Below are 27,720 nucleotides of genomic sequence, written 5' to 3' on the forward strand. Positions count from 1 at the left end.
ACTACAGTTTACAGAGGCTGAAACAGCAAAATATGGAAGGAGCCAATAGGCTGGAAACCAACAATGTGCTGATGAAAGAATGGAGTGAAAGGAGGATTCAATGGCTAAAGTACTGGTTGGGGATTTGGGAGACCTGAACCGAGACCCTGACTTCTCCACAAAAACCCTGCCTAAATAAGAGCAACCTTGTCCTGTCCACAACAAGCACGAGCTGTTTGTGCTAACAGCTTTCAAGATCGTTAATTTTGCATTTCAAGTAAAGCCAATAATCAACTTGAAAAACTAGACAGTGAAAAGATGAGATTATTCCTGCCTGTACCTACTGCAGGCCAGAAATATCAACTGGCTGTTGATATCCTTGTCGTGGCAATGGTCCCCAGCCACCTCCATTGCACTGAATGCAGAGTCAACTGTTTGCGTGGCCAAAGTCTCAATAAAGATGTGGCAGCCTCAGGTTAACAGGGAAGATGGGAGCAGCTGTGGGAGGGGGACAGGATAAAGAGGAATAAAAATGTGATGCAATTACACTTTGACAGTCTGAGGTCCTCAGGGCAAAGTCTGCCCTCATTTTACCAAGAACCCTTCTCATATTTGCCTTGTTTCTGTGAGAACAGGACAGAGCCAAGCGTCTGAGTGTGACTGTAAACTGCCAGTAGGTAAGATGTAGCTTGGACATTGCACTTCATTTCTTGGGTTTTTTTCTTACCCGCATAAATGGTACATGCGAATACTGTACAATGTATTGGAAAGTGGACAAGAACATGAACTAAACAGTCCATGAGCTGGCATTGTGCATTCTGCAGGGGCTTTCCATTGCTGCTGGTGTCAGTGTGCTTTGAGAGAAGAGCAAAGACTTTAGGCAGAGGGTCCATCCTGCAAACAGCACCTATAGGCTCTTCTGTAGGTCCTCACAAAGAAAAGTTGTATCTGCTGTTTCATGGGACCCTGAGCTACTAGCAGGCAGAGAAAAGCTACTGAAAAGATTTCAGTATCCTTAGATGCCTTAATTCAGATTTTAACTTCCAAAGGGACTGAAGGTGGCCAGCACCACTCAGAAATGGGCCCTGAAAAGAAAGCTGACCCAAAGCTTTGAAGGTAGCTAAAATTCTATGGTTTCATCTCACTTTCCTTTGGCACAACGGGAAGTGAAAGAAAGTACCTGCAACAGTTGCACTTCTGACAAGTCATTCCTGAGGAACAGGATACAGGCTAGAGAAGAAAATGCCAGCAAATCTCATTTCTTGAAGTAGTTTATTTTCCATTGTACATGCTTACTGCATAGCACAATAATGTGTCTATATATTTACATGATTTAAATTAATGTCGTATTAATATAATAACATTTTTATATTTTACTTCTCAGTACCAAATACTCAAAAATCTCTTCCATTGCCTCCATAACCTCTGTATGGAGTTCCTTTTATTTAATGGTTGTGTGAACAGCATGCTCATGAACGAGACAGTATTGATAACACTGGCGATAGCAGAAAACCTTGCAGAGTTTCATCATAAGTGTCTTGGACAATATAAATAATGAACAATAAAAGTATTTATGACATAGGATTATACTAGACTATTACAGAAAACCTATGGAAATTGTCTATAAATCATCTACAATGATCTAAATCTGATGGTTTTTATAGCACATCCACACACTTCTAAAGCATTTTTGGGTTTAATTATTTGAAGGTTTAATACAAATTTCCCATCTTAAATGGAACTTTTTTACTCCATTCTAGCTCTGATGAATAAAGACCATGCAGTCACCATCTGAGTTTACTTATGTCACCAAACTCCCATTTCCTTTGGTGGTTTTAAGGCTGTAACCTTAAGTGCTTTGAAAAGAACAAAGGCTCTGTTAGTTTCAGAACATTTCTGATCATCTTCAGCTCAATTTTCAATCAAGGTTCCTAGAGGTAACAGTGCATACTGACAATTCAGTACACTATGAGTTTATCATCTGTATAAACTCAACTTAGATCATAAATCCAGTCCAATTGGGGAAAAGCTATCTTGTATTAAAATCACTCAGATTAACTCTACAAATAAAATGTAGGTATTATTAGAGTCTGAAAAGGCCATTCTTGAATACTCCAAACTTTCAAGACTCCTATTAGCTTCAGTTAAATTTCTAAGGCAGTTAGGTGATGCTCTCCTTCATATTTTCAGTTTCTTCTACTTGTGAGATTACACAAGTTGTGCTGAGCTTTTATATTTCCATTAAATAGCATTACAAATATTAATTTTGCTTTATGAGTATTAAAAACTAAGTCTCTGAGCTGAAGTGTAGCTATGAATGTAACTCAAAAGGATTAAGCGAATGCTTTTACCCCAATGCAGAAGGGGTAAAGAATCTCCTGCTACAAAGAAAACTCAGCTAACTTCATGCAGCTGGCTGCAGCTTTTCTTCTACTACTGCTTTACCTTTTTTGAGCTACTTTCTGTACGTACAAGCTGATGTAAACCTGTAACTAGCAGGGGCAGAGAAGTTGCAAAAAGGCGCAGCTTGTCAATCAAACAATCAAAATAGGTTTGGATGACTGAACAGAGAAAGTAAAAGCCCAAAAGATGGCCACACCTGAAAATCCATTTGAATAGTAGTCCTACAGGATTCATTTACCAGAACTTAATCAAATACAAGTCCCTTCTGTCAAAATCTAGTCTAACAAACTGAATGGGTACCATAAGTAGTTACACAATCCTGACAATAGTTTCTATACTGGGGTTCTATTCAGAGAACTGTATGTACATGTATACACACCTTAGAAATGCGAACATTTCAAATGACACATGCATCAAATATTATTCAGCCATGAAAATCTAAGTATGCTACAAAGTAGGATTCAATCATGAAAAATACCCAATAACATTAGAAACAGGTCTCTGTATGGAGTTTCCATTAAGATCAAACTGTTGGTTTCCCCGAAATGATGAATACTACCACATTTATTCTGTGGATAGGTAGTAGATGGATATTAGTGGAGACTGATATGTTAGAAGGCTTTTCTCCTGATGAACAAATTGTGCTATCGTGGCAATGGGAAAACAGACTTTTTCCTTGGGTATTCACTTGAAATGGAAGTTCTTAAAGTGTCCAGGGAGTTTTCCATTTGCACAGACTGTGATTTTCTACACCTCTTTGGGAACAAGTCCTTGTAGAATTCCACAGCCTTCTTCTGGAAGTGCTTCCCAACAATTACATATAGGACTGGGTTCAGGCAGCTGTTGCTAAAGGCACAGTATGTAGCTACTTGGGTCAATATGTCATTGATTTCTTCCAGGCATATGAAAGTGGGTGCGAGGTAACGGATTGTGTCGATGAACGTGCTGATCTGGAACGGAAGCCAGCAAATGATGAACAGCAAGAGCACAGCAAGGACCAGCATGGTGGCTCTCCTTTCTGTCTGGACTAACTTCATTTTTTGTAGCTCGCTACTTCGTAAGGCTTTGATGATTTGTATACTGCAGTAGGTAATAACACAGAGTGGGATCACAAAGCCTACAATATTCAGCAAACAGTTGTTTGCAGGCTCCCAGTAGCTGACTGGGTAAACAAGAGCGCAGGCTGTGATGTTGTATCCTTCGTAATACTGTAAATTTCGGAACACCATTGTAGGTGAACATATGAGCAACGCACATGTCCAGACGACAAAGCTATTCCATTTGGCACAGACAGTTCGTCGCATCCGTCCAAGAGACATGGTTTTCACCAAGGCCAGATAGCGGTCGATGCTCACTAGTGTCAGGAAATAAATGCTAGAATAGAAGTTCATGTTACTCATTATGTTGACAGCTTTACAGAGGAACAGGCCAAAAGGCCATTGAAAGTTATTAGAAATATTAATGGCCCAGAAAGGTAAAGCACAGACTAACATTAGGTCAGCAAATGCCATGTTTGCTAGGTAAATTTCAGCCACTGTGCAGCGACTCTTGTGGAAACACAGGACGATGAGGACAAAGGAATTTTCTATTGCTCCCAGAATAAATATAAACCAGAGGAATCCAGGCTGAAAATCCTGTAGCCATTTCCATACATCTGGATTAATACATTCATATTGAATCAGCTGATGCACTCCTGAATTATTGTGGAAATTTGGTGGACTGACTCTGAGCTCCTGGGTGGCTGGGGTGTTGTAAAGTTGTGTAACATTTTCAGTTGTGATGGAAACCATTTCTGTGCAGAGAAAAAGAAAAAGGTGACATGAGATTACTACATCTAGCTGATTGCTGCAAAAGACACAATAAGAAAAGCTGGCTCTGCTTTTCTGACTGTCCTAAAAGGCATGGCTTTGAATAGGCTACAATTCTCTGGGTTGCTGTCTCGTAGACACCCTGCATGCTTGCAGAGAGTTTCACAGACTAAACTGCTATGGACTGTGTGGACCAATTTTAAGTGGGTGAAACAGAGGGGACAAAGTAACAGCAGACATTGTAACCAACAGGTTAACTGGAAAGAACTTTTACCAGCCTTTATTCACTAGAACCAAGCTGCAGCAAGTCTTTTTTATTCTTTGAGGAGGTTCATCGTTACTTTCTCTTCTTATCTTTGTATATAAATAGCCATAGTTTCTGAAAGGACAGATGTACCTTGTGAGTCTTGTGTTGCTCACCGTTAAGCTGCTAGTTCTGCGGCATGTCCCTCAACATTTTACACCCTCTCCTGTAAAGCAAGAATTGGGTGGAATTCAGTGGTGCTTCCTCCCCAAACACTACCATATTTTTTTCGCAAATGTTATGACTGTCACAGCAGACATTTAGTTTGCAGCTCCAGTTTGCACCGAGAAAGATGCAGGAGCAAAAATCACTGTTTGCAAGCAGTGTGCCTTTCTCAACTTCTCACTGGAATCAGTTGTGTTTTTCTGTCTCTGTGTTACAATCTCTTTTTGCAAGCAAGTCACAGAAGAGACAAATGGTACAACCTTTGTGAGGGAACTTGGTTCTAATAGGTCTGCAGTGGGTGGGTTGGCAGTTTGGCAAAGATGGTGGCCATCATGTAAGCCAGGACCTGCCTGCAGTCAGGCTGCAGTGAGCCAATTTGGGTGCAAGAGCACAGTCTGAAAACCAGGTGCTGTACTGTAAATATTCTATGGGTCAGAACAGATTGGGGTCTTACAGGGAAGTATTTATGGGCATAAATGTCAGATATGTGCTTAAAAGTTACTAAAACCAAACAGAAGTTGAGCGTGCAGCATCCACTCAGTACTGTTAAAATGTTAACTGGTTTTTATTGTTGTGCTCTCAGATAATGAATGCTGAGATATTATTCAAATGCAAGACTGGCCTCCCAGATCTGTATATATAATTCTCTGGAGTGGGTGACAGAAATACTGTTCATCTTTTTCCAGGTCTTTAAAATACCACTGTTTATATTATGGTTTGATTGGAAGATTTTCAGATGTATTTTTAATTAAGATATTTGTCTGATTCAGCTGGTAACTTGGCAGTAGAAAGGGGACACATCTGTAATTCCTGAAAGGATGGGGTTTTCATTCGTGCTCTGGTTACTGAATTTGTTGGTTGATAAGTGTTAGCGCTCAATATGCATATAGACATTTGGCTCTTGGACGCAGAATTACTGAAAAATGTTGGTCATATTTTGTGTACCTAGTTTTAATTAAGCACTGTAGTTCTTGAGAACCAAAAGAAAAGGTAAAGACCATATTTTAGTGAGTACAGTAAAGGCAGTAATGAAGGACACTCTCTCTATACTGTAAAATTTATAACAGGGGTGTCAGGCAGGACAGGACAACTGAACAAAACAGGCAAGTGGGACTGAGAACCTTGAAAGACAAGGTAACCTAAAACAGATTAATCAGCACAAAACAAAATGTCAGCAACATACATTTCCAATCCTTCATAACATGAGCAAAGGACGGCATTTGCATAAACTGGATAACAACATAAATATTCTCTTTCTCCAATTTCATCCTTCCAAAACTTCAACTTTTCAAGCCCATATCTAACTGCAGGAACATTTCTCCATCCTCTATCCTGCCTCTTCATTAACCTTGTCATTGTTAGAACCACCTCAATATTGAGACACCTGTATCCTTTTGATTTCTGATTGTTTTCAACCAGCATCTGGAGAATGGGTTGGTGGACCCTCTTTATTACACAGCATTACACGTTGTAGACACCTGTCCAGTAACCTGTGCTTTTGGTGACACTGGTTATCTGGAGCTTTCAGGTCTAGTGGATATGGATTTGTTTGTCCTATACTGAAAGCAAACGCCATTTGCAGTGCATGCTATGCAACGTTGCAGATATTCTGATTTATGTCCTCTCTTCATCTTGCAGGTGCAAGCAACTACTTTAGGTTGTAAATACTTCAGTTAGAAATCTTATTTTTATTTGAGCCCTTCCAGGCATAGCAGAGCACCTGCACCTATAGTGCATTTTTCTGTTACTTTATTTGTTCATATTTCAGCATGATGAAATATAGGACAATACCAAAAGCCTCACTGAAACCCAGAAATGCTTGATCTATTGCTTCTGCTTTATCCATTAGGCCAGACTGGATTAGTCCGACACAACTTTATTCTTGACAAGTTTATATTGGCAGTTCCTTATCACATGGTTATTCTTTATTATCCTCCATATGTGGATATACTGATTATTTAAGATGTTGCTGTCATGTATTCCATGTATTTAAATGTGAATGACATTTGTAAATTTGTAATTTCCTGAGTCCTGCTATCTATGCCTTTTAAAGATAGGTACTGTGTTTTGCCCTCTTTGGGATTCTAAAATGTCCCTATTCTCCTTGGTTTCACAGACGTAAAAACTGGTAGCAAGGATTTCCTCTCCTAATTCCTGAACCATGCCAGGATGGGTTATATACGATCCTACCACTTTGCATAACTCCATATATTCTTTAATTTGTTGTTTCCAGATTCATATAGATCAAATTGTACAAATCAATCATCTTAAATATCAGATCACAATCTTCATTTCTGAGAGGACTAACACAGAGTAGTCATTGAACTTTTCATCATTCTCTGAGTTACTAGTTGAATTTTCCTTTTGGTAAGAGACCTAGACTTTCCTCCATTATCCTTTCACTTTTGATGTATTTATAGAAACACTTTATGTTACCTCCTATGTCCCCTATTAACTGCAACTCATTTTTGTCTTGAAGTTTTTGATATCTTCGATGTTCTGAGTTCTTAAATAATACCTCAGATAGCCATACTTTTCTCTAATTAATCTCCCATAGCAAAGCCTGGCATCAAAGTGCTGGTAGTCATAAACACTTAAATGTCTCAAAGCCCAACTTTAGTGGCTGTGAGAGATGCCACTAACAAATTGCAAACTGCAGTTTCAAGCCTCCCTTTCTGTGTATGCTGGCACTTTACACTGTAAAAACACATAGGAAGCAAAACACTAATGGATAATCAACAAAAGGTCATTTGAGAACAGAGAGGTTCTGTTGGGCGATGCAATTAGCAGAAGCTGTTTCTTCTGCTGGTAGCAGGCTGTGAACCAGCAGAAAGAATTGTAAGTGCGTGCATTATTTTCTGCTTTGAGGTTGGATGTATTCACATATTTAATAAGATGTTTATTAGTAATTCAGAGAGTGGTCATAAAGGCTATGTTGGAAATTTCTATGCCTTTCCCTCATCATATGACTAATAGCAAAACAATAAACAGGAATTAATTTACAGCAAATAGCAGCTCAAAACCTGCCTGATTTATGATATTTTTTCCTACAATTAATCTCTTTTATTTTTTTTTTTTAAGAAGGGAAATCCCTAGAATACTTTAAAACAAATTAATTATATCATATTACTGTATCTAGGAACAGCGTGCAGGGGCTAGTTATGGCGTGACCTAGTCCGTGACATGAGGCTTCTGGCGACCTGCTTCCCTGGTCCTTAGCTCAAGCCCTTCCATAAAGCATTGGTCGAAATGTAGGAGTGAACAAGGTAAAATGTGCTAATGATCAATTTACAAACCCTATTAAAATTATGTGCATGGTGCTATTCTCTATAGCACAGGAAACTCATTTATAGTATGTGCTTACTCAATAAATTATGATTGACACAGCCACAACTTAGAAAAGAGAGTGATTTGCCATTTGCTTATCACAGTTCAGTGAAAATAAATGTGACCCCTTCACACACCCTCTACAAATACTTTCTGTGCAGTGCAAAACAGTCCTAATGGCTCAGCTGGGACTCTCAAAAAGATTTTATCTGACAGTTTTGATTGAAACACTGCCCAGCTGAAGCCATCTATCATTACTGATTAGGAGGGAGTCCTGTGGGGGCTGAATTCGTCCCTGCTGGAGTTCACCTCCTACAGCTGACAGTCATTAAAAACATTGTCAGTCAGTCATGGTCTTATGTTGTTCCAGAATATTTTTTGCTAATAACATTGGGCAAAAATGGCAAGATTTCGATAATGGAGGGCTGCAGGGTGCCCTCTGTAGGAGGCAGTCATGGCCTGCCCAGTGCCTCTTGTAGACACTGCCCTGACCAAGGGAGGAGGGCTTTGGGGTCGGCTGATGCGAGGATACATTGAGGAATGGCTGGATCCTACCAATGCTGCAAAGGAAGGACCCTTGCAGAGGGACTGGGAAGAAGGGGTTAATCAACTGTAGTTGCTGGGCTGTTGGATTGTCTTTACAGGCAAGTGGAGAGGGACCCCAAAAAGGTGGTGATCACCAGTGCCATGGCCTGAAATCTCTGAGGGCTGGGCACAGTCACTAACGTGCCTTGGTATTGCCTGGTAACCTCGTGGGAAGTCCTGCTCGTGAAGGACTGGCCTGTATGTACTGTACTGGGGGAAAGCGTGCCAGAAGACAGGTGTGAGATTATCAGCAAGTGAAGGATAACACCTAGAGTCCAGGAGTGTGGTTAATCTTGGAATAAGTGTCATGTGTGGAGGGAAAGTCTCCATGTTACAGCCATACATGCTGGGGCCTATGGATGTTCTTGAAAGAAAAGAAGTGGGACAAAACACCTTTTAAGGATCAAGAGCTGTGAGCTAAGGAGTGCAAGGACAGGAAAAAAAAAGTCAGAGCTCAATTAATGCTGATACTGGATGTGAGCAAGCTCCAGGACAGCTAACCCATTTGTGTGGGTTGCTTTACTCCCCAAATAGGGAAATGCCTATGCTGCACCAGGTGAATGTTTTTCACAACCCGTTTTGGATCTGGATGAATCCCTACAGCTGCTGGACTCATGAATCTATTAGTACCTCCACTAGTGGTGTTAATCTTTGCTTGTACTATGCTGAACTTTTGCTTGGATGCTAAGATAGAGTGGATAACTTAAAGTGTTATGATGGTCTCAGTTATGTGTTTTGCAAGGACAAGGCCTGAGATGTGTAATAAGTATTCAGATTATTGCAATGTTAATTCCAGTAATCTACTCTATGGAAGGAAGGGAGGGACTTTGTAATGCATATATTAAAGCTCCTGTGACTTTGCTGGTTACATGTTTTGCAGAAACCGGGTGTGAAATTTGTGACTAGTATATACTGAGATTGTCATAATATTAGCCTTGCTAATTAGTCCTCAGGAACAAGAGGTGGAGCCTATAACAGATATGTTCAGGCTATTATGATGTTATCCCCTATAATGTGGTTTGCTGGAGCAAATGGTGGAATATTAAAAAGGGTAGGTACACAGCCATGATGTTAACCTGTATAGTCTGATCTGCAAGGACAAAGGACAGAGCAGGCCCAAGGCCCGACTACTACTCCAAGTGAGGGACTTCTGTGATAGATCATCATTCATGATGAAGGTTACCTAGAGAGCAGCTTAGTTTTCCATTTATTTCAGGGATTTCTTAAGAAGGGATGGGCCTTGTGAAGGACAGCTATGACACCCAGTATGTAGTGTAGCATCCTTAACAGTATTTTATAATTACCTGGTTTAAGTGCTGCAAAAGTGTTTTCAGATACATATAGCTGGCTTGCCATACATACATACATACAGCTTCATATAGAGCTGGGTGTTGAAGCCATGGAGGAGTGGAAAAGTTGAGAGGACAAACATGGTTTTGAGTGAGTGGCTGCAAACTGAGGGGCACTGGCTCACTTCTGACATGGTGCTTTTTTAGAAAGCAGGTCAGCTACAGAAAGAAACAGCAAAAAACCCAAGACCTGCCACAGCATCTCCTCTAAATCTCTGTTCCTTTGCCAGAGCCAAGCCTGCTTTGACGCTGTGTATTTTTTGTGGGGGTTTGTCCTCCTGACCATCTCTGAGCCCAGCTTGGGCAGCCAAGTGTCCCCTGGTGGTGCCTATTAGTCTGGCAGCCTTCCTTCTTCATACTAGTGTAAAAGCTACAGTAAATGCAACAGAGCTGTCAGAGCCATAAGAAGAAAGAAGGTATCTGCCCGACAGATCTGCTGTGACTGAAATGAGAAATAGCAGGAGTTTAAAAGCTGCTGTAGGTAAGGGCGGTCCTCTGCAGTGCGGTGCATGCAAGGAAGCCTGTGTCCTGCTGACTCTATGTAAGTACTGCTTCTGCTTTCTCAGGAGCTTGGAGTGTAAACCTGATTGACTCAATGAGTTGTTAAGAGGCTGTAGAACTTCCCCTAAACTGCCTCATTTGTGACTATCTGACAGGTATTGCTGGCCAAGGAGAGGTAGGTTTCATTTTAACAGCTTTGGAGGATTTGGTTCCAGGACAATATCTGTTTGTGAGGAAAAGGAGGGGTTTTATTCAGTAAGAGGTTGTAACAAAACAATCTCAATACATATTTTCTCCTTTAGCCCCACACCTACAGGTCTAGCAGGCCTGCAGCACACGTGATGGGATAGCTTAAGGAAAGGCCTTGCTCAGCAAGGACCCAAAGGTGTGCTGGAAGATTGAGATCATCTTCTATGATGGACTCTTATTTTCAGAATTTAGTATCAACAAAAATACAGGCAAGACATCCTTCTTATAAATTCAACACCTTCTTCGTAAGACTTATTTTCAAAGCTTCTATTTCCAACGTGCTCTTCTTTCAACCCTTGCTACTGCAAAAAAGCAACTTTGTCATCTATCCCCAGTGGACTGAGTCTCGTTTCCATCTAATCCAAGCCCAGTGGGACTGCTTGTACCCTTCTCTTTGGCCTTAGAAGGGGTTTGGTTTGTATCTTTGTCTGACAGAATATCAAAAAGTAACATTATGTGGTTCTTGTGGCATCTCTGAAACATGCTCTGAAGGATACTCAGAATGTCCTTTTAATTTTATTTTACTGAGGCATTCATTGTTTTGGAGAGATAGAGGAAGTGTTAGAAACATTCCTAAAATGTTCTGCTTTTACTGACCTCTGAGACCTCTGAGAGGTCTTCTGAAGACAAAAAAAGTTGTTCTGTTAAAGCAGTTATTTCAATAACAATGGGTCTAAGGTAAGAAGAGGCTATTAATGTTTCTCACTGGGTGGAAGGTGAAGCCACTCAATTCCGATACTGTCCATTGCAATCAACTAAAGAAAGGTGTGGAAAGAGCACAAGCCCAATTAAGTGCAATGAAGTACTTTGCATAACATATTTTTTTCCCAAGTGGAAATCTTGAACATGCTCACTTTAGACTCTCCAGTGTTGTACTTTTCCTAAAAATTCCCATACTTTTTATCCCCAAGTAACTCGGGATGTTATTTTCAATGCTGTTTATATATCCCATACAATAACTGTGATGATTCTGACAAAAGGTATTCTCTATGTGTAAAATAATTACAATTGAGATGAAGAAGAACAGAACAGCTGGACTGCCATGACAGCTGGTAGGATGCGGAAAACATGAACTGGTTTGGAGAGAAGTACTGAACACAGGATATTTGTATATGGAAAAGGGCAAATCTCATTATGAACACTGGTTTGATTTAGTCCAGATTTGGTGATAGTGTTTGAGTCACAGTCCATGTTTGACCTCTGACTTGATGCTGTCAATATTTTAGAAACTTTTATACTAACGGTGCTCTCCAAAATGTTGCAAATGTCACCAAAGCTTGATGTTGCTGCCGTTCTGAAAGAGCAGTTTTAGTACAACAATTCTATTTAATCTGAACTGAGAAAAAATTATTTTTAACATTAGAAGCTGTTCCAGGATCAAAACAACAGGATCTCCAAGTTTCTCCAGCCACTAAATCATTCAATTTCAACCTTGTTAACCTCAGAAGTTTTAAAGACCCAGCTAGATAAAGCCCAGAGTAGCACGGTCTGATTTCACAGCTGACCCAGCTTTGAGCAAGAGGTTGGACTAGAGACATTCCAAGGTCCCTTCCAACCTAGATTATCCTAAATTCCTTATTTTGTGCTTCTTGTGCTAATAACTGAAACTTCCAGTTGGATAAAGGCCAACAAAAAAAGAGCTGAATTTCAGCAGCAAGTGCCCTAGCTTGCTGGAGTTTCCTAGCTCACCAAGGTGCGCTCGCTCACCAAGGTTCCTTAGGAAGCTATGGACATTTTGTGGAAAGCACTGTGGGAACTGGCTTTTGCTAAGTCTTTTTTTTTTTTTTTCCCCTAATATTGGGACACAAAATTGGCTCATCCAAATCACAGAAGGAACCAGAAAAAAGGTTTTTTTGTATTAACAGGGGTTTTCAGCGAGGGGCAGAAGGCAGCCTGAGTGCCAGGAGAGCAGAGCCTGCACAGCCAGGAGTTGAGAGGCCAACACCAGTGACTGAAACATGCTGATATAGTCTAGTGCATCTAGGCTGCCATGTGACACACTGGGCTGTTGGAGCCATGTTTCAACATGTATGTACTGTTCCGTTTACTTTTCTAATCTTTATGTTGCTTCAATTATCTCCTTAGGTGGCTAGAAAAGAAAGAAAATCAGAGAGAGAGAGAGAGAGAGAGAGAGAGAGAGAGAGAGAGATGGAAGACTTAAGCAAAGACATTAAGTCAGTGAAGCAGGAATGATGCACAGAAAATTAAAATAGAAATCTACATTCGTTGACAGCTTGGTCTGGCATAGCAATGGGGAGTTTTGCCTCTCTTTTAAACAGAACACCTGAGGGACTGTATTCAGTGTGTATAGAGGAGGTAAAAAAATTCTGTGATTTTGAGGGAGAGCAGCAGCCAGGTGTTTGGGAGGCAATTCAGGTGCTTGAATATGGGCATTTTGGAAAGTGCAGGCTGTCTGGGATATCTGCATGGGGTTGGTATATGATGCAGGACCTCTGAGAGTTCTTCTGGAGACAAGCAAGTCACCCTGGTGTTTCTGAAGCACCCCCAGACCCTACAGGGGCTCCTTTGTCCCTTGATGTTAGCATTAAGATTAGAGGGTGGGGGGTATAACTCCACTGTGAAAATAGCAAATCTTTGGGCTTAATGGAGCATTATAGGCACTATAAAATAAAGCGTTATAGCTGTAAAATGAAATACAGAATTATAGCAAAGGAAGATAAGGAAGAGTCTCCTGGGAATTAGTCTTTTAAAACAGTCCAGTTTTTAAGAGCTCAAAAAGAAAAGCTGCTGATTTCTTCCAGAAGAAACAGCTAAAATATGTTTCTGATTTTTAAGTATTTGAAAAATGGAATAAAGGAGGCTTGGGGCCATATTTGAAATGAATAAATGGCTGATGTAGTGCTCAATGTATTGGACCTTGGCTTACCGCTGTTTTTAAAGAAAATTCCTGCTTCTTGTCCTTTGGAAGAATAGGAATGCTGTGTAAAGCTCTGTGGTACCTTGGCAACAGCTAAAGCAGATGAGTTAGAGGCAAGGGTTTTTGTTTTTGCTGTTTTGTGTTTCTTCTGACAAAAGGTATTATTTATGGGTAAAATAACAGGGGAAAAAAACAAACCTGTCTCCACATGCTAGTTTTTGCTGACTTTCTGACATTTTAAAAATCTGCATGTTCGTAACACCTTCCTCATTTCTGAGAACTCTGTATTCCTCAAAGTTGACTTAAAGCCCATCCATATTTTAGCCTTTCATAACTATCTCAAAGGCAACATAAGCTAGAAATATTCAGCAAGAAATAACTTTTTAAATTAACCGCTTTCCTTGTAGAAATATTTCCTCTTCCTTCTCTGAAGTATGGAGTAGAGAAAACACACATTTAGTCAGAAATGTGATGCCATACAGCTCTGATCATCTATCATTCCTATTGTAATATTTATAAATGCTATGTATTATTGTGTTGTTCATTAGCAGTAATTTTACTGAGAGTAATTTACAAATGTGAGTGGATTTAGTCTCTCAGAAATCTTTTTCCTGTGAAAATTTCTCAGATGAGCTGTTATGAGGCTATATGACTTACTCCCAGTCAGTGGCAAGCACAAAGTCTAGATGGAGAGCTTGGGAACACTTATTGGGCACTTCTTAAAACAAAGTGCTCTAAATATTTAGTTCCAGTTTTGTTGCAGGTGTTAGCTCACTTAGCTGTTCTTTGGAGCTGTGTAATTCCTCTTGTATGGAAACCTTTCCCAGATCCTGGATTTCAGAAAGTAAGCCAGAAAAACATTGCCATTGGTGATACATTGGGTGAGAACATTTGCAGAGAAAGGCTGCATCGAAGCTGTATTAAATTAAAAGGGGAAGGGTGTAAGCAAATAAATAATAGAAAATGCCAAATCCCTTGAATACTGTTCTAGGGCTGTTTTGAGGCTTACCATAGCAAGGTGCAGTTTGGACAAAAGAATGAAATATGAGGGTAAATCCCTCAGCTGGTTTTTGTTTGTTTTGGTTTTTTTGTTTTGTTTTTCACAGTAAACCTCCTGCTAATGTTTGAGAGAGTTTGGCAATAAAAGTAAATGAGGTCTGTAACTGTGGGGCCATCAAGAATTGAAAATTTGATACATACAGGACCTGTACAGTGATGCACTCACAGCAACAATTTCCTAATTTACATTTAGACCTAAATAACTGGTTTAATGTTTTGTTTTCCTGGAGATTTCTATTATGTTAATGCTGTGCAGCTTTTCCCTTCCCTTTTGTACATGATGGATTAGTAAACAGAGTAGAACTCCCTATGCTTGTTCAGCAACTTTTACCATTGCAGTTCACAAGCAGAGAAAGAAGATGAATTCAAAAACTATCAAACTACTCTGAAAACAGATATCACTGCCTTTCTCCCCTTCCCAGCACACACTTCAATTTCTGGTGTTCAAACACCTCTAAGAAAGTTTAAGTTGTTCTGATTTACCGAGTTACTTTTTTTGACATCCCCAGCTTTGTCAACATTGTATATGTCTATGAAGAAATTAAGTATATGATGATCTTAAATCTAAGTGTTAATCAAGCAAAAGCCAATTTGTTCCTCTCTTTGTAGTTATTGGGCAGATGAGAGACCTATCTCCAAGTCTCCATTCTGTTTAACTTGGAACAAAATCTGGAACTCAAGTGATCCACATACCTGTATACTAAAAGGCCACAAGCTTATTGAATAATGTTGACTATTTCTCTTTATGAAGCTATTTCAAATGAGTATAAGTACTTAAATAATTGTTGAAGCAGGGCCATGAATCTGATTCTTCCATCTTTGGAAAGTATCATCAATTGCAACATTTATAATGTCAATCTCACAACTCCTTCTCTCTCTCCTCGTGAATACTGAATTACTTGCTGCTATTGTCAAGTCTCATTAATCTACTTTAATTCTGCAGGAGCTTAATCTTCATGGACCCCCACTCCTGTGCCCTTAGACTTAATGCGACTCCGCTCCAGAACCTGGTGTCAGGAGTCCTGAGTAGCTTTGTGTCACCCTGAACCAAGATGATACCTTTCTGATTCTCTTGCAGAAAAGCACATTACTCTTACACAATGCACTCAAGGAACAGCTGAATCTATATTTTTTCTGTATGTATTGTAGTGTGTTTGCTCAAAATGTTTTGACAGCTGAGAAGGAAAATATTCAAGCAGGAGAAAACTGACCACAAACTCACTCTGCAAAGCTGGCAGGATATTTTGTTCTGTTCTTTTTGGCTTTCCCCACATGAGAACAGGTAAGGTTAACCATGAGGGCTCATTGTCCAAAGCGCAGCCAAGAACTAGCATTTAGGTAGAGTTAGGGTCAGGAGAGAGAGAAATCTAGGAGCTGTACTAGGGACTGCAAAATCACTGCAGAAGTGAAGAACAGTCACCCAAATGAGTTCTTCCTTGAGAACTTTTTCATGGGAACCATGGCTGGTCCAAGACAGCCCATGCCTAAGGTTCAGGTTTGGGCTAGGAGACTCACAGGCTGTGTCTGCTCCTTCAGAGATAGGATGAGCCCTATCATGCCTATACATGTATTTATCACACTTGACACTGTGTCTTATCAGTGCTCTGTGTTTTTCCATGTATATGATATTGGGTCAGCCTAGTTTTGCACACTAGTATGTTGGGCTGTGTTGACAGCATTTGCTTTCAGAAAGCTCTGAGCGTATCATTGAGCTTAGGGTCCATCTGCTTCTGTGTCTGACTTCTGTTCTTTTGGGTTTTGTTTACTTGATCTTCATATTTGGTCCAAAATGATGTTTTGTATTTAATTCTTGGTAAGGTAAGGGGTAGAAGGTCAAACTTTGCAAGTGGCATCAAGCTTTTCCCTTCCTTTTCTCAAGTTCTTTGGTTCCTTTGAGGGCAAGCACTAGCTTACAGCAGTAACATAAGCAGGAATGCTGCTACTTCACTAGGCAGGCCTTTTAAATAATTCCAGAGGAGGACACATCCCCAAATGCACTGCTTTAAGATTCCCAGTCAGCCCAGGTTTCAGGCTGAGTGGTTCCCTTTCTCAAAGGCACAGACAGAGGAGGTGCTGAGGAAACTGGGGAGATGAAGATGGCAGATGTAGGTCAGGGACCCTTGCAAATTTGCAAGTCACACAGGTGGAGGGGAAGGGAAATATATGCCTGATAGAGACAGTGCTGTCTGGGGCCCTGATTATTGCTGGGTAGAAATAAGTAAAGAACAACAATACATTTGGTTTGTAGTATGGGTGAAATAAATCCAAAGCTTGGTCTTATTTGCTTAGACTCACAAAGCTCGCTAGTTTCTATCATTAGCTGAAAGGCATCCTGCCAACAGGGGCAATGATCAGATAATGTTTTGTTCACATTTTTCATCTTTGCAGAGTTTGCACTCAACATTGGATCTGTTGCTAAGAAGATGATCGTTTATTAACATAATTTATTCCTGTTCCTAGATGGCTCACTGCCTAGCTTGACTGTTGCACAGTCTTGCAAACAGTGATGGATGGGAGCAAGCCTAACTGTACACTTGTACAGGGAGAGAAACAGCAAAAGTGCAGCTTGGAGTGAGAGTAATATGCTTTGGCACCAGGAACCACACAGGTCTCCCTGTTGGACAGCAGTGACTGCTGGGAAAGCCTAAGCCTTGGCAAAGGGCTGAAATCTTACATGTCCTTTAACCCTCCTTCACTCATGGTGTCTGTCTACAAAGCTGAATGATCACAACTCGCACAGTTTAACTGAAGTACAAGGGCAAATGAGAGACTATAAGCTTCCTGAGTTTTATGATGACATGTAGATTTACTGGGTTGGAATAGGGTCAAAGGAGGTTGTATCCCCTCCCCTGAGCACTGCAGGCACCACAGGAATTCTCTGCTGTAGACAAGGGATTGCTGTACCCCACCACCACTGCAAAATTTAAAGAGCTTAACACACCAATGTTGTGACACCAATTCAATATCCATTGCAGAAGTCTGATGTCATGTGAAATGGCAGGTCTGATGTTATCAAACAGTACAATGCATCTATCAAGTGGCAGACAATACCCTGAGCCCAGTGAATAGCTAAGGTAACCTGTATCCAGTGATAAAGAAATAAAATGCTAGTGATTTTGTCAAGAGTAGCTTGGGCAGCTAGATTATCTCTCTTTGTTAAAGTAATAATTTCCTGCTTTAGAAAACAACCTTTCCTGAAACCCAGATAGATTAAAACTACTGCAAGTACCATGCCAAAACCAGCTAAGTTGGAAAAGAAATAGGTGAATTTTCAACTGGCTGATGACAGTTTTTGAGAGGTGGGCTGGAGAAACTCTTCCTAGGGCAGGTTCTCAGAACCGGTCTTGGAGTTCAACTAATTAAGTAGTTACAGGATTGATCTCAGTCTGAAAGATAGAAGAGCACTGACGAAGCGTGTGAGTGACATAAATTGCTTGATATCTTCATTATAGTGAACAATGGGAATATCCTGCAGAAACCACTGGACGAAGAGCACTGACGAAGCATGTGAGTGACATAAATTGCTTGATATCTTCATTATAGAGAACAATGGGAATATCCTGCAGAAACCGCTGGACGATATCAATAGAGCATCAGAGGTGGAATAATAAGAAGAAAAACTGTAAGTCCTGAAGCATTTCTTTTCCCCAAGAAGATGTAGCAACTGATGCTCCTTGCTGTAGTGAAGGCATAGAAGAGCTGTTCAGCAGTGCACAAACCTCCACTTAAGGCTTTCTCACTGATATGCACGTGGATGTCCTTTAAAGGTTTGCGGTTTGTTGCATTACTCCTACCAGACCTCTTCAGCTCAGTTTAGCCACTCCTTTCTTTTAGTAATTGAAATACTGCTCTTTTCCCTGGATAGCAGCTCTAAGTTCTCATGACTAGGCAAAATGTGAAGGTCTAATGACAGATAGTATTTGTCAATATTGCTCCCTTTCTGCACTAAATACTTAATAGTGAGATTTGCTTTTCAGATGAACTGGCTCTGTGCCCTGAAAGCACTTTGCTTCTAGCACCTTGAGAACATTGCAGCAGCCATTTAGAAAAAAGGCAGAGATTTGCCATCTCCAGTGCCTCCAATCACTATCATGTGTACACTGTTGTCAGGGGTATTTGCAATAACGTAGCATTTCCTGCACATTTTCACCACTGGCTTTCACAAGTATGGCCTTTGAGAAAAGCCTGACTATCTCCAATAGCAAAGATTGGAACCTCATAGTATGTGTGGCTGACTGGTTGCTGTCCCAAAGCCTAATAGCTATTTCTTTGACAGCTGCTGCTTTCCTCATTTCTTGTCATACGGGTAACTGATTATTTTACTCTGGAGTTGATTAAGTCTCTGTTGCATTTTTCAAAAACATAAAAGATGTTCCAAACTGTTGTCTTGTGTCTGCAAAACATATTTGCAAGTACAAAGTCATTCCCACCAGCAGCTGGCAATGTTTCAGTCGCTACTACTTTTTCTATTGCTGAGCCACATGCTGATGCATCTGTGCAAGCAGAGGAGTCCTTATTACAGAGGGCATCACAGGCAGAAGCTGTCCCCTCTATAAATTAGTAATAATGCCTTGTGTTCTGTTAATGCCTTCCACCAAAGTGATATACGGATGGCTTCACTGAGTAATGGTGCAGTTTTCAAACAGCACGTTGGGCTTTGACAACAGAATAGGCTAGAAAGTATGATTAACCATATAATGTTCAAGTGAAATTACATCTTTAATTTCAAGCAGGTAGAACTCAGAGGAGATGATGTTTATCCAGGTTGTTCAAGTTAGCACCTCTACCACATGGGCTTCTTAAGACAGTCTCAGTTCAATTTAGAACCTCTAACAGCTGTAGACATATCCCAAAATCTACATTAAACTATAAACTCAGATTTCAACCTCCTGAAAAGCTTTTCTCATGGACCATCCCAGTGAATGATCCCCAGCATCACTGATTTGTGCCGTGGAAGGCAATACAAGCATGACGTGATACTCATTGTCTAACTGGCAGGTTGTCTTTACTAAAAGAATTGGTGGGTTTTTTTGTTGTTTGTTTTTTTTTTTTTTTTTAAATTCCATATTCTTTTAAGAGTCCCTTGAAGCAAGAGTGCAGCAGTGCAAGCACTGGTGAGTTCCCTTCTAAAGAAGAAGTCTAGTCTGGAGTGTGCTTCACTTCTTAAATGTTAAACTTCAGAAAGCCATTTTGCCTTGCCCTTCATAGGTCAAACATGTCCTGCTATGCTGTTGCTTGAGCAGCTGGGACAGTCATTTCATGTTATTTTCATGTATCTGCTTCTGACTTAGCCAGTACACAAAGCATTTGTAATTGTAAAGAGGTCAGTCTTCAGATATGGTTAAAAATCACCACAGTCTGTATATCGTAGAGGAAAGCTCAAAACCAGATGTACATATTGGAAATGGCATGTGTGTGTGAGTAACTATAGTGAACTTCAGACTGTATTGCAAATACCTCAATAGTCACAGCAGATAAAAATTAGATATACTTCCAAATGTAGTCTGCTTTTATGCTGAAAACCCAGGGGAACTCTAATGACATCAATTCTTAAGTGGGAATACACCATATTTCTATTGGAATAACTAAGTATTCAAATACATGCTGATAGGGATTTGGTGATTAAATTGTAAAAACATGGGTGTGGCTTTCAACACTGAGAGGTCTGGAAGGTTCAGGACAATTCTCCAGCTGAGAAGTAGTGTGATCTACAGCTCCGATTTACAACAGTCTGTTTGGATTACAATTTTATTTTTGCCTTTTCATGCTTTGCCAGTGTTCTGAAATTAAACTGTGTATTAATTTATTGTTGTCTCTTTGTTAGCAACGGGAGATGTCAGAGCCTTGCTGGAATCTGGTGCAGACAATTTGTTTTCCACTCTGTATACATGGGTTTTGAGCACTGGTGTTCACCAGATATGTCTATCTGCTCTTTCCAGAATGTCAGAGCCAATAAAAAAAACATGGTGAGAATTTAGTTAGAGACAGATTCCCTTAGTATATCTCACAGCTCCTTCAAAGAAATATTGTACCCAAAGCTTACAGAACCCAAAGATCCTTCAAAGATTGAGCATTCACATGGTGTTGGGTTTTCATGAAGTGGCTCTACAGACTGACACAAGATCGGAGACCTTTTCCTGGCTGCACAGTGGTAATAGTTAATGGATCACACTTTCTGATACCTCACACTCAAGCATTACTACAGCTATGTAGGAGATATTTTACGAAATATTGGAGGAGGGGAATTTTCTTTTCCTATTAAAATTACTATAAAACCAGAAAGTTTCTGGAGAAACTGATTTTAAAAAAAAGATTTTTCACAAAAGATTTGGGGAATTTAACAGAAAATATTTTAAAGATGTCATTTCTGATCTTGAACAAGGGAGGAGACATACTGACTGCTAACGGCTTAGCAGGAGACCCAGATTCACTCTTGCTCTGTCTGGCCAACTAAACAGTTTATTATCTTTACAAAGTGGAGCAGCTCCAAAAAGAGAGAATAAAAGAGCCCAACTCACTACAGTTTATCCCCCAGGCATTTGCTTAAGAAGGAGAATACCTCATTCAAAATCCCTAATCTGTGCCAGCATTTCCCATGCAGATTTCTCCTGTGTGTGCATGTGTCCTGTGTTTTGGTTTCTTGCTTTTGTTAAAAATGTCAAGATTCTTTGATTCTAGATAGGAATTTAAGTTCTTCCTTCTGCCCTCCTCAATTTTTCTGTGAAACAGAAATTTTGACTTCTAACCAGCTTCATTAATTTTGAAAAATGTTTCTATTTAAGTTAATCATGTCACCTTTGAGCTTGTGTACCATCACTTTTGGAACCGCTGTAGAACATAAAGCACTCTGTAGAATTGCACGTGGCAGTTTTCTGCAGCAGGCAGCAAAGGCTCGTTCCAGGATGTCAGGGCAGGAACAAGTGAAGAGGAAATGAGTGGATGCGAGTTCTGGAAGAGAACATAATGCTGCTGAGGAAAACAAACAGAGGAGAAATGCTGCTGCTGGGAAGGAAGGAAAGATGGAAGGATGGAAGGAAGGAAAGAAGGGAAAAAGAGGGGTTTAATTTCCCAAAAGGCAAAAGGGTTCCAAAACAAATAATGAATAGGGATTCCTGCCTGAATCAGGAATATACCAAAGTTATGAGAGTTTTATCTGGGATTTTCACTTAAAGTGTTATAAAACCTAGGTAGTACACACAGTTTGGATTCTTATTTTACCTAGCTTCAAAATAGTCCAGAATTTGAAATTGTTTGATTCTTGTATTTAAAGTAAAACTTTTATTTGATTTTTTAGTTATTTGACCAGAGTCCATTTACCCTAAGTCAAACCTTATGAATATGTTCCATTTAACTCTTTTTTAAAAAACAGACACAAGCGCGCAGTGGAAACTACTTATACAGTAAACCTGTCTATAGTGATACATGATGTAAAGTATAGCAGAATCAAATTCCAAATATCTCATACTGTACAGTTATGAGCTGTAATCATGATTCAAATGCCAATTTGTAGACTACATCTATTGTGGAAGAAAACAAATTGCTGCCTTATATTTCCAAAAAAGACTAACGTCTCCAAAACATTGCAGGAAACACCTACACAAAACCGACTCCACTTTGTTACTTTTACTTCCTTCTGCTTCTGGGAAATGTCTCTTTTGCTGAGCCAGCTGGCTGGAATTTCTTGGCTATAAGGTGATTCGTTTAATGAAAAAAAAAGGTTTCTCAGAGGAATGATGTAAGCAGAAGGTAAGAGCACACAGTTGTCTTATGTAACATGCCTGTACATGCTGTTTTTAAAAAAATGCATATGTTATAATTTAGAACTCCTGTGAACAATATCCCAGCCATTCATGTCTGATTCATTATGACTACTTTAACCAGGTTGGAATAATACCACTTTCAAAATGAACTTGCAACTCACAGAGGAAAAAAAAAAAGAGTAGAGCTATTGAAAAAGTTCCTGTTTTAAACTGGTGCTCTTGCTCTTGTAAATGGCTAGTCCACCTTCTTCATTATTTGACTTTGTTACTTACTGTAAATCTCTACACAGAAGGAAGGCTTGTGAGAAGATAACTGCTTTTGCTTGTCTATCTGCCCATGAGGGATAGTCCAAGATCCTCGTGACTTGAAAATTTTGGCATTAACTAGAAGAAAAAAAAAGATCTTTGCCCAAGAAAAGGAGAAGAAATAAACAAACACAACAGTCTTGATCCTAATAGATGGACACATCAGAAATGTCTGATGAAAATATTTGTTGATTATTTTGTACAAAGTAAAAATTGGAATGAGGAAGAAAGTGGTGGATGCTCCTTGTGGGACTGTCCCCTAGTAATGGGTAGGACAGGGCTGCATGGATAACATGATTATGTAGAGGAACATGTATTTTACTTCTCTGACAAGATGCTAATAAATGTCTGTCTGTGTTTGTCTATATAGGTGTATATATGTGTGTGTCTATATATGTCTATGTGTGTATAGAGAGAGAGGAGAGAGAATTTCCACAAAGCAAACTTTTCGTGGTCACCTTTAGTGCCACAGACCATGTGCCTGCTCTTTTGCTGTTTACTCTGGGAGAAAGTCGTTTGCATGTTTCCAGTGCCCAGCGCTGGAAGGCCCAGGCACAGCAAACCTTTCTGGGTGATGCCAAGGAGAACAGCCATCTGTGAGCTGGTCTTGAGCAGGTAAAGCAGGATCCTGCACAAGGTGCATGTGGGAGGGCTCTCCAGATTCAGTCTAAAGAAACAGGAGATCCATCCTTGAGCTCAGATATCACAGACTGAGATGAGACCATTATAATAAATAACCTGATGACACTAGACTGGTTGCAAGATTCGTTGGCTGAAGTTCAGCACTGAGCTCAAGCTGTACAGTTACAAAGGCTAAAATTTGACTTGGAGCAAAGTTTACCTGTTGTGATAGTTAAGGGAACACGCACTGCATATGTTTCTTTCTTGTCTCCTAATTTCACAGCTAGGAAAACAAGCCATTCACAGACCTTTCCCTCTGGAAAAAGAAGCCAGAAAAAGGACGTGGCTATTCTATCATGTTTGGTAAGCAGGTTACCGGTGAGCAAATCACTCATCTCTGCTAACAGATCTGTAAGACCTCATCTGCTATGAACTGTCATTACTCTGCTGATGTGGATGGCACTGTGAGCATTCAATCCAGCTGAGGATCTAGCCTGTGTGGTTAATTGTATCCCTTTTTATGTCCCTTCATCTGGTTGCTTGCATGGTGTGCTGTTTGCCCCTGTCTAGCAGGTAGGACCTGGAGCACTGCTCTGCAGATATTGCCATACTGTCTGTGTTATACTGATGACCGGAGGCTTCAGTGATAAATCAACATGCAAAAGCTGTGCAAGCACAGGGACAGGCTTTGCCTCAAGGAGCTCATAATCTAAGCAAAAGCCAAATATATTACAGAGAGTGTAGAATACAGCTTGTTATAGGGAAAGACTGCTGGAGAAGGAGGTGAGAGGTGCATGCAGACCTGAGCTAAAACCTAGTGACATATACGGCAATATTTCTGTCTTCCTACCTACTTGTTTAAGAATCAGGTCTCACCTTTGAATGATGAAGGCTTCACAGTTGCTTTTTGTGAAAATGCTCAGGGGACCTGATGAAACACTTCCAGTTTACTGGCCTGCCCACTATCTGCAGGCAGTTAACCCTTCACATCAAGAATGCCTTGCGTTATTGCTTTGCTCCATGTCTGTGGGCAGAGGGGTCACATCACCCTTCTGGAGGGGAACCTGCTGCCCTTTTTTTGTACCCCATGCCACTTCAGAGCAGCAGCCTTTAAGTCAGTCAGACAGCTGATAGGAAACCATATAGCCATGGCAAAGGGACAGAGCACCTCCAGAGATACTGGGGTGCAGGTCCCAAAGAGCATGCCCGCAGCGTACTCCCTTCTGCCAAAGTAGGAACACTGCAGGAGGAAAACCAGCTGTGGCCACTTCTGCTTCTGGGCATGCATGTATAAGTCCTGTTAATACCAAAAAGACCTGGACCTCTAACCATAGTTCACTCTCTTTTTTGTGGAGTTTACCTGTAATCTCAGATAACATGAGTGGGAGAAATGGATTTCTGCATTTTGACGGCTCCATTCTCTGCAACTTAGCCATAGTCTGAAATCTGCCTTTGTTTGCAACACTATCACCACTATGGCGTACCGTAGCGTGCAAAGCTCGGCACTAGTGGATCTGAAAACCTGGATGATCAGATTTGTTTGCAGGAATCACAAAAATGAGCCCAACCTTGCTAAATCAAGTTGAGGAGTTAACATGTAGGGGAGGTAAATACAGCACAGCAGCAAAAGTAAGTCAAGTCCACCCCTTCAGGGAACATCAAGAGTAGCAAAGAATTTTCTTGAAGTTAGATGTAGCAGCTTTGCCACAATGTCTGAATGCTTTGGACTTGCTTATCATCAGACTGAAGGTAGCATGCTTTCAGCAGGCAACTGCTCCTTGTGTTTTTCTGGTCTGTATCCCATTTGTGCCTGTTCTCCAACATTTAACTCCTTAGTGGGGTGTTGGACCATGACTAGGGCCCCTCAGTCCCAGTGCACTAGTATTATTTCTAAGGAAATGATATATCACCACTGTGGTGATCACTAGCAGGTGCAACCTTGTTTGCCTGAAGACAGCAGCCTGCAGAGTCCAAATTTAAAGTATTGCTGTGGTGCTCTCCTCCTCGGTGCTTTCCCATTGCGGTTAAGCCTGCATACCTCAGGGCTGTCACGGTCCAGGGATGCCCCCTCCTCCCTTCAACCCCGGTCAGGGGCACGCAGCTGAGGGGAGAAGCTGGTTCAGCCATCTGCCTGCCAGCCGCTGGGTTTCTGAGTCAGCACCCAAAGACTGTACCGCAGGGTGTGATTCTTTAGTAGCTACCCATTCACCCAGAGTTACTCCGGTTATAGAGGACTGGCTAAGGAGAGCTTTTGTCTCTACTTTAAAGTACCATGTTTCTTTACAGCTGTGTGTCAGCCAGGCAGAGGCATAACTTTTCAGCTCGGTAGGTGAAGTACGTATGCTAAATGCAAGACGGAAGGAAGATAAACCTTTAGATAAGGTAGGGGAAACTCAAATGTGTGGAGTACTGAGAGTTTTAAAAAAACATGAGTGACAATAGAACAAGGCTGGCTTATGTGTAACTTTTAAAGAAAAGCAGAGGTTTTAGCTAAATGACATTTATTCTTGGGGGTTTTTTAACTTTATATTGATTAGCATTGCTAATGAGTTCAGGTGTACTTTTGCTGTTGACTTGGTTACTGGGAGGGAATTTGTTTTGGAAACAAAGCTGTATTCATTCTCTGATGAGTTTTCCAGGACTTGCAATGTTTTTTTTTTCTATTGTAACTTTGAAAACAGTGGGATTTAGGTTTCTAAGAGCTCTTTACCCCATTCTTTCAATGAAAAACAGACTATCAAACACTGACTATTCTTAAGCAGTGAATTTTAGGGTCTTCATAATGAATGTGCTAAAATTCTCCCAAATTCCTCTTGTTTTCTGTCTGAGAAATATTATATAACTATGAGAATTTTTTAAAGCTGTGTTCCAGTGCGATAATGAGATTTTTATTTCAGGAAGTTCTAACTCAATAGGAAAGGCAGGTTTTTTGTTGGATTGTCGGTACAAAATGTTCAGGTAACTCTGAGTAACTCAGCTAATCTTGTTCTAGCATGTGTGGGCCCCAGTGGAAAACCTGACAAAGATTTTCTGGAGGTGTCTCTGCTCTGGCTATTCCAAAGTCTTTATTAACTTGGGTACATTTATCCCTTCTCTTTGTGTTTCCATTATTCACACTGAAAACAAGAAAAATATATTTGGAAGTCTATGAATGATCTTGAAGTGCGAAGATGCTTCTCTTCATTTATTTCTTAATGATTGCACATTCTCAGAGAACAGCAGACAAGATAAAAATCATGTGACTGATATTACTCAATATCCTGATACTTCAATCTTAGAGACTTTTTTTTTCCCCAGCTGTCTTCTAGCTTCCTTAAGAAAATATGTACAGCTGTTCAAGATATAAGTATGTTCTTACCTTAGGAGACAGCATCTGTAAGATTACATACAGTGTATTAAAACAAGGATTCTAATGACAAACTATTTAAACTCTTTTGGCTTTATGGCTATTTTGTTATTATTATGCTAAGATGGCTGCTTAGGTTACTGAGTAATGGAAAATGAATAGCTAAAAGTATAGCATATATTTCAACCTTTGGTCTTTTTGTTATATGATCCTAATTACAATCCCAGTTCTAAGCTTCTTTTTGTTTTTATCAGCAACTTATAAATCATGCTCCTACTGGATTTTTTTATTTGGATACAGATGTTAGAAAGAAACTGATAATGTTGCTTAAAGGTCATCCAAAACTTTCTTCTTTGTAACATAAGAAAAATCTTTAAAGGTTTAGTCTTTGACATTCAGTCAGTGAAGACGACACAGGTTAGTAGTGTAAGGTACGCATACACACTTCCTGCCCCACAAAGTTTAGAATCAAAATAATAAACAGAGGGAAAATGATCAGTATGTACAGAAATGAATTGCCTCTGGCTTATGCCGGCTATTTTGTAGGTAATTTCTCAGCTGAAAACAAAGTTAACTGCTTGCACTTTCTGGTGGTTTTTTGTGAGTTGAAAGAATGTGTGCCCATGGTGTGATTAGAGACATGAAATGTCTTCTGGACAGAAGAAATCCTTACCCTGCAGTAGCCCATACACTGGACAGTATCTGTGGCAGCTGAAAAGCCCTGTGCCTTTGATACGGTGGGTACTTTGAAATAAAGCATTTTTCTGTAAATGCTACAGCTCTGCAAAACCTGACAAGTTACAAAATCACATTAACAATAATTGTTTTTCTCCTCTGTGATTCTGGAACACTAATAACATCAGCTCTTTTGCTACTGAACCACAAACATATTAAGAATTCAAGAAGTTGTTTCCAAGAAGCAACAAACCATACTCTATTTAAATAATGAGAACTTTTCATATTAAAGAGAAGTGGAAACACATACCTTGACTGAAAATTCACCACTGAGCGGGTACAAATGAGTGAAGTGCAACACGTCTCTGGGAACAGCCAAGCTCCTTCTATTGTATGAATGAGTCT

The 27,720-nt window shown here is 40.2% G+C and overlaps 1 protein-coding gene across 2 annotated transcripts; it reads right to left on the reverse strand.

Moving 5' to 3' along the window:
- Positions 1-1,255: 1,255 nt before the first annotated feature.
- On the reverse strand, positions 1,256-27,720 carry BDKRB2 (bradykinin receptor B2). Of its 2 annotated transcripts, XM_030007421.1 has the most exons (3): positions 27,626-27,706; positions 22,641-22,751; positions 1,256-4,174 (listed from the first exon to the last, which is right to left on the reverse strand). In XM_030007421.1, exon 3 carries the CDS (start codon positions 4,170-4,172, stop codon positions 3,027-3,029), a length of 1,146 nt encoding a protein of 381 aa, XP_029863281.1. In that variant the 5' UTR covers positions 4,173-4,174; positions 22,641-22,751; positions 27,626-27,706; the 3' UTR covers positions 1,256-3,026. The 2 variants fall into 2 exon arrangements, with proteins under 2 accessions (XP_029863281.1, XP_029863280.1); XM_030007420.1 differs by lacking the exon at positions 22,641-22,751 and having other exon boundaries at positions 27,626-27,720.

This window comes from Aquila chrysaetos, chromosome 2, assembly GCF_900496995.4.
Source record: "Aquila chrysaetos chrysaetos chromosome 2, bAquChr1.4, whole genome shotgun sequence".
In the NCBI taxonomy this organism is placed as follows: Eukaryota; Metazoa; Chordata; class Aves; order Accipitriformes; family Accipitridae; genus Aquila; species Aquila chrysaetos.